At 46.3% G+C, this 8,050-nt stretch overlaps 1 protein-coding gene across 1 annotated transcript; it reads left to right on the top strand.

Annotated features, from left to right (window-relative positions):
- The first annotated feature begins 5,509 nt into the window (after positions 1-5,509).
- Positions 5,510-6,385, top strand: LOC144107815 (uncharacterized). Its single transcript, XM_077641018.1, has one exon. The coding sequence runs from the start codon at positions 5,528-5,530 to the stop codon at positions 6,383-6,385; it is 858 nt and encodes a 285-aa protein (XP_077497144.1). The 5' UTR covers positions 5,510-5,527.
- Positions 6,386-8,050: the final 1,665 nt, after the last annotated feature.

The raw sequence follows: 8,050 nt of genomic DNA, 5'->3' as shown, positions 1-8,050 counted from the left end.
GATGATTTAAGCAAAGACCTGCATGACGAAGGTAAGCGGATTAGCGGTCCGTGCAGTGGCACAGCCGCAAAGCCCACAGTGTGCCGAAGGTGGGTGTCGCTGTTTTATAGCTGACGCAAACGGTGCTGTCGGTGACGATGGGGCCGCCGACACCGCTTGTTTGGTCCAGTTTTCGAGAGGTGGCGTTGCCAGGGGCTCCCAAGTGTCGGTGGCGACCGGGTGACGAGCACAAATTTCGCCTTCTTGGTGTGGCGTCCAGATGCCTGGAACGATGCCAGGTGGTCTGGCCGTCAAGACCGGCAGGAAAGCGAAGGCGATGATTTGAGCAAAGACCTGCATGACGAAGGTAAGCGGATTAGCGGTCCGTGCCGTGGCACAGCCGCAAAGCCCCAGACTCAATCGTGCCTCGCATCCGTCGCAACCCATAATATGCGCTACCAAATGTGCATATTTATTCTTTAAATCTGATAAATTTCGGGCATGTTCTCCCAAGTGCTCGTTGATGCAGCGCCCAGTCTGGCCAACATAGGTCTTCCCACACGTTAAGGGGATAGCATAGACCAGTCCTGCGGAACACATGATGAATGGAGAGTCGTGCCTTATCTGGCAACCCCGCTTTCTTGGGCTGCAAATACGAGGGCACAGCTTTTTGATCTTGTTGTGGGCGGAAAAAATGACACTCACCCCATGCCTGTTGGCCACTTTCTTCAAGTTGTGAGTAGTTTTGTGCAAGTAAGGCACCACCAACGGCTTCTGTGACCTGCAACGAACCTCTCCGGAGTTTCTTCATGTTCCTTGCCTAAGTTTTTTTAGAAGGGTCTCGCAGACAGCAGTCAACACTGAGCAGAGGAACCCAGCCGCCGAAAGCAGGCTCACCTGATTCTGGAAGCTAGCCTGCAACTGATGCGGGCACGACTTTTTCAAAGAAGACTCCAAGCAAAGCGACGCTATTGCTCTTTTCACCGTCTTTGAGTGCATAGAACCATAGGGCAAAAGATCTTTCTTCGCTCGCGGATAATAGCCCCAGCAAACATGTTTCTCAAGAAAGGTTAGTTTTAGATCTAAAAATTGTAAGACGTTAGTGTCAGGAAGTTCATGGGTGAACGTGAGCCCAAGTCCATGTTTATTAAAAGCATTTAAAGTTTCACCTACTGTAGAGGGGTAGGTGAAGGAAGTCTGCTTTTTTAAAAGCACTAAAAAATCGTCCACGTACCTAAAAACCTTTAAAACCACCCCCCCCCCCCAATTAAAAACTATGTCTAAAGACTGGTCAACTCTCGCTAAGAAAATATCGCCAAGGATGGGGGCCACACAGGAACCTATGCACACACCCTTGCGCTGCAAAAAAGGCAGGTTGTTAAAACTTATAAAAGTAGAACTAAGATAAAACTGCATTAATGCGATAAAGTTGTCAACCGACAAAGCTGAAGAATTTTGGAAAGAAACGTCATCGTTTGCTTTTATGCATTCCTTTACTACCGCCAAGAGCTGGTCTTGATGAATCGAATAGAACAAATCTTGTGCATCTATGGAAAAACCAAAACCAATATCCTCGGTACTCTGTAAGTATTCAACTACAGCTGTCGAATTTTTTGTGAAGAAGAGATCGTCCATCCGTAGTAATTTAAGTTGCTTTTGCAAGAAAGTACTGACATTCTTGTGCCAAGAACCTTCTTCACTCACGATAGTCCGGAAAGGTACATCGGGTTTGTGAGTTTTGGCAGTAAAGAAAGCATTTAGGCTATTACCTCGGCAGTTTTTTATATCTTTAGCGAGAGAATCTAAATTTAAATCCTAGCAGAAGCTGCTGAATTTTGTTCTAACTCTGACAGCACTTTTTTTCACCTGTACAAAGTTCTTATTGATTGCCACGTACGCCCGCGCGCGAAGAAAGATCTTTTGCCTTATGATTCTATGCACTCAAATACGGTGAAAACAGCAATAGCGTCGCATTGCTTGGAGTTTTCTTTGAAAAAGTCGTGCCCGCATCAGTTGCAGGCTAGCTTCCAGAATTAGGTGAGCCGGCTTTCGGCGGCTGGGTTCCCCTGCTCAGTGTTGCTGTCTGCGAGACCCTTCTAAAAAACTTAAGCAAGGAACACGAACAAACTCCGGAGAGGTTCGTTGCAGGTCACAGAAGCCGTTGGTGGTGCCTTAATTGCAGAAAACTGCTCACAACTTGAAGTGGCCAACATGCATGGGGTGAGTGTCGTTTTTTGCGCCCCCAACAAGCTGAAAAAGCTGTGCCCCCGTATTTGCAGCCCAAGAAAGCGGGGTTGCCAGATAAGGCACGACTCTCCATTCATCATGTGTTCCGCAGGACTGGTCTATGCTATCCCCTTAACGTGTGGGAAGACCTATGTTGGCCAGACTGGGCGCTGCATCAACGAGCACTTGGGAGAACATGCCCGAAATTTATCAGATTTAAAGAATAAATATGCACATTTGGTAGCGCATATTATGCGTTGCGACGGATGCGAGGCACGATTGAGTCAGGCTAAGATTCTTGGCAAAAGCACAGATAAGAAGGCACGTGAATTTCTGGAGGCTTTTTACATAAGGAAACTTGGCAATAGGTTTGTCAGCACCCCATCTGTTTCACTTTTTTCGTCCGAGTTCGAATTTTTTAGGTGCCGCCCTTAAATAACCTTTGTTAACTTTTTTGTTTTTTGTTTTTGTTTTGGTTATCGCTTGCTCATGTGTGTTCGCTGTGATGGTCGCTCAGATTTCTTTACCTTTCCTGCCCTCCTCTTTCTTCTTTTTAGAGTGAAACGTCGCCGTATAAAGGCGCTGCCTGGTTTCAATAAAATTAGTTGTGAGTTAGCGCTTTGTGTCTTGTCCTTGTCTTTTCGTGGTTTGCATGCTCTGGCGCTATTTTCTTCACATCAAGTATGCACCAACTCGCCCAAAAAGAAGTGTTAATGCAGTATCTTTCTTCTACAGTGGGTCCTTTCTTTTGTGTTCCTCCTTCTTCTGGCTTAGCCGACCTTTTACTGACGCACATTGTGGACGCGACATGCCGAGCAAGAAGGTAAGCTTTCTGCATCCGCAAGGGACTCGTGCCCCAAGAAGTAAGTGCTCTCTTCGGCCCTGTCAAACCTTCGTGGGGACATGTAAAAAGAATTTGCAAGTTATTGCGCTCAGAACTTTGGCGACAAGTTCTTCTGTACCAAGACTGGCTTCACATGAAGTGCTACCTTGCTCACCCCGAGTGGCTGGCCGCGAGGAAGCTTTCTGCTTTGAGGAGAACAGCAGCTCAACTCACAGAAGTCCATTGGAGAGGCATGATGAACCAGCTACTTTTGTGCCTGGGGAAGGAGTCGACACAGGAAAAGAAGAGTAACGTAACAGTCCTGGGGGAGGTCTTTTTGCCCGACAAGGCCTAGCGGCTTCTTCAGACAGGGCCAAAATACAGTTTGGAGCCTGGCGTTTCGGCGCACGAGCTGATCGCTGCGAAGAGGAAGATGGCCCTTGAAGTAGGCGTTGCTGAACACCAGGACCGGTGCCTCCTAGAGGGTGTGGACTGCTTAAAAAACAGTGCTTCTGACTGCGCAAGAGCACAGGGTGACAGAATGTTAAACGGTGTAGTGACCTTCATTGGGCAGAAGCGCCTTAAGCTGGTTCAAGCTGACAAGGAGACTGGTTTTGTTGTTCTGCCAGAGGATCTGTACGATCAGAAGGCGTACGCGGCAATCAATAAGAACTTTGTACGGGTGAAAAAAAAGTGCTCTCAGAGTTAAAACAAAATTCAGCAACTTCTGCAAGGATTTAAATTTAGATTCTCTCGCTAAAGATATAAAAAATTGCCGAGGTAATAGCCTAAATGCTTTCTTTATTGCCAAAACTCACAAACCCGATGTACCTTTCCGGACTATCGTGAGTGAAGAAGGTTCTTGGCAAAAGAACGTCAGTACTTTCTTGCAAAAGCAACTTAAATTACTACGGATGGACGATCCCTTCTTCAGAAAAAATTCGACAGCTGTAGTTGAATACTTACAGAGTACCGAGGATATTGGTTTTGGTTTTTCCATAGATGCACAAGATTTGTTCTATTCGATTCATCAAGACCAGCTCTTGGCGGTAGTAAAGGAATGCATAAAAGCAAACGGTGACGTTTCTTTCCAAAATTCTTCAGGTTTGTCGGTTGACAACTTTATCGCATTATTGCAGTTTTATCTTAGTTCTACTTTTATAAGTTTTGACAACCTGCCTTTTTTGCAGCGCAAGGGTTTGTGCATAGGTTCCTGTGTGGCCCCCATCCTTGGCGATATTTTCTTAGCGAGAGTTGACCAGTCTTTAGACATAGTTTTTAATTGGGGGGGGGGGTTTAAAGGTTTTTAGGTACGTGGACGATTTTTTAGTGCTTTTAAAAAAGCAGACTTCCTTCACCTACCCCTCTACAGTAGGTGAAGTTTTAAATGCTTTTAATAAACATGGACTTGGGCTCACGTTCACCCATGAACTTCCTGACACTAACGTCTTACAATCTTTAGATCTAAAACTAACCTTTTTTGAGAGACATGTTTGCTGGGGCTATTACCCGCGCGCGAAGAAAGATCTTTTGCCTTATGATTCTATGCACTCAAAGACGGTGAAAATAGCAATAGCGTCGCTTTGCTTGGAGTCTTCTTTGAAAAAGTCGTGCCCGCCTCAGTTGCAGGCTAGCTTCCAGAATCAGGTGAGCCTGCTTTCGGCGGCTGGGTTCCCCTGCTCAGTGTTGACTGCTGTCTGCGAGACCCTTCTAAAAACACTTAAGCAAGGAACACGAGGAAACTCCGGAGAGGTACGTTGCAGGTCACAGAAGCCGTTGGTGGTGCCTTACTTGCACAAAACTGCTCACAACTTGAAGAAAGTGGCCAACAGGCATGGGGTGAGTGTCATTTTTTCCGCCCCCAACAAGATGAAAAAGCTGTGCCCCCGTATTTGCAGCCCAAGAAAGCGGGGTTGCCAGATAAGGCACGACTCTCCATTCATCAAGTGTTCCGCAGGAGTGGTCTATGCTATACCCTTAACGTGTGGGAAGACCTATGTTGGCCAGACTGGGCGCTGCATCAACGAGTGCTTGGGGGAACATGCCCGAAATTTATCAGATTTTAAGGATAAATATGCACATTTGGTAGCGCATATTATGGGTTGCGACAGATGCGAGGCACGATTGAGTCTGGGGCTTTGCGGCTGTGCCACTGCACGGACCGCTAATCCGCTTACCTTCGTCATGCAGGTCTTTGCTTAAATCATCGCCTTCGCTTTCCTGCCGGTCTTGACGGCCAGACCACCTGGCATCGTTCCAGGCATCTGGACGCCACACCAAGAAGGCGAAATTTGTGCTCGTCACCCGGTCGCCACCGACACTTGGGAGCCCCTGGCAACGCCACCTCTCGAAAACTGGACCAAACAAGCGGCGTCGGCGGCCCCATCGTCACCGACAGCACCGTTTGCGTCAGCTATAAAACAGCGACACCCACCTTCGGCACACTGTGGGCTTTGCGACTGTGCCACTGCACGGACCGCTAATCCGCTTACCTTCGTCATGCAGGTCGGTGTTCCATATACTCTTTTTGCTAAGAAATCTAGTAATTATTGTCTGGTGCAGCTGCCGAGCCCACAGTGCTGCTTCTGCCTTGCTATTGAATGTGTCAATGTGATTCGTTCTTTACTACTACTATCAGGCGATGTTGAAACAAATCCGGGCCCACCTAATACTGATGCTGTTTTGGCCGAACTGCAAAAGTTGAGCGCTGGTCAGAGAAAACTTATTTCTGAAGTCCAAGGCCTGAAAAATCAACTAGTAACAACAGATAAAACAATATCTGCCCTAAGCGAACGAATTGCGAATCTTGAAACCCAATTTGAGGTAATTAGTACCCTGCGAACAGAAATCGAAACACTTCAAACCAGCACTGCTAGAACGACCCACCAGCTTTCCGAGATAGACACACGTCTGGATAATCTTGAGAACCACTCAAGAAGAAACGATCTAGTATTTTATGGACTTCCCGACCCAAATGAGAAAGAATCATATGACCAATCAGAAAATATAATAATCCAGCGCTGCCTTGATAGCTTGAACCTCGTAATCGACCCTAAAAACATAGAGCGCGCACACCGCCTTGGCCGTCACAGCATTGACCGCCAAAGGCCTATAATAGTGAAGCTGTCTGCTTTCAAAACCAAAGGGGTCATTCTTTCGCATGGCCCTAAGCTTAAAAATACAGATTTCAGTATCGGCGAAGATTTCTCTCGGCCCGTCCGAAATGCCCGAAAACACCTTGTGGCTTTCGCCAGAACCAAGTCAGGACCCTTTTCCCTTCGATACAAAACGCTGCACATGGGACCTAAACGTTATATGTTTGACCAAGACACACAGACCGTGAAAGAAATCGCATAGGAATCATGTCGCCGTCGGATCGCGCGCAAGCAACCACAGGCTACCCGTCGAGTTAATCTTTCTTTTTCCATAATCTACACCAATATACGCAGTTTCCTTCCAAAGCGCGAAGCCCTGTCTAATCTCCTGTCATCTTCAGGCAGCAACATATTAATCCTAACTGAAACGTGGCTGACAAGCGACGTGACAGATAATGAAATTCTGGATGAATTGCCAAATTTCAATGTTTACCGCAATGATCGTCAAGGCACACGCGGAGGAGGTGTTCTTATTGCAATTAACAACCAAATATCTTGTTCTCATGTTAACATTAGTTCAGATCTAAAAATATTGTGGTTAAAATGTTGTGCTCCACCGGAAACAGTTCTACTTGGCGTCTGCTACAGGGCCCCCAACAGCAACCCAGGATTCGCGCTTAACCTGAACGATGCACTAGTCCAAATTACTAAAAAACACCCTGGTGCGCAAATTGCTCTCTTAGGCGATTTTAACTACCCTGGCATCGATTGGCAAAACGTAGGACCACTATCCGCCGGTAACCCTGAAGCAAGAGAATTCGTAGATGTATGCTTAAACTTTAACCTGACGCAAATGGTGCTCGAACCGACACGCGTCGCTCACGAATCTTCAAATATTCTGGACTTAATACTGACCAACAACCCTGAAAGCTTATCATCGATTACTTACCTGCGTGAAATCAGTGATCATAAGGTTATTCATGCCATATTTAAGTTCTCCCCCACATCCCGCCAAACGTTCAAGAAAACCATCCGTATGTACGACAAAGGCAATTACGAAGAAATCAACAACGAGCTAGAAGCATTCCTGCCTTATTTTCAATCCACATTTCATCACCGGTCTGCCAATGATAACTGGTCGATTTTCAAAAAGAAGATCGAAGAACTGACAAACAAATTTATTCCCTCTATCAGCTTTCGAGCAAACCGCCAAAAACCGTGGTTTTCACACAATCTTAAGAGATTAGAAAGAAGAAAAAAACGACTTTATAGTGCAGCGAAACGGAGCCCAGACGCAGATGCATGAGATAGGTACTATCAGGCCGAGGACACGTATTACAATGCAATTCGCTGCGCCAAACAAGCCTTTTTCCAAACTGATATACCAAAAATCCTAACGAATAACCCCAGGAGGTTTTGGGAAATAATAAATCCGCAAGCAACTCGCATCATCGCTCTAACGAATGCCGCAGGCGAGGATGCCAGTGATACTGAATGTGCCGAAATATTTAATCGCGCGTTTGTATCTGTTTTCACAAACGAAACTGCCTCACCATTGCCCACTCCGCCTACTCTAACACTGCCAGCAATGTCTCCCATCGAAATCACAACGCAGGGTATCGAAAACATTATCGACAGAATTAAACTTTCGTCAGCCGCTGGAGTGGACGAAATGAACTCAAAAGTACTGAAAAACACAAAACACATTTCTGCCATTTATCTCTCATTACTGTTTCTGCAATCGCTGTCGACAGGAACTTTACCGGACGACTGGAAGGTGGGGAGGGTCATCCCGGCCCACAAATCAGGTCAAAAGGATTCTCCGCTAAATTATCGTCCCATATCCTTAACCGGCGTGCCTTGCGAAATCAAGGAACATGTCATCTATTCCCATATCATAAACTTTCTAGATTCAAACAGCTTCCTT

The sequence above is a fragment of the Amblyomma americanum genome, chromosome 1, assembly GCF_052857255.1.
Source record: "Amblyomma americanum isolate KBUSLIRL-KWMA chromosome 1, ASM5285725v1, whole genome shotgun sequence".
Taxonomy (NCBI): Eukaryota; Metazoa; Arthropoda; class Arachnida; order Ixodida; family Ixodidae; genus Amblyomma; species Amblyomma americanum.
The sequence above is the reverse complement of the archived record's forward strand: the minus strand, read 5'-3'. Positions and strand labels throughout refer to the sequence as shown.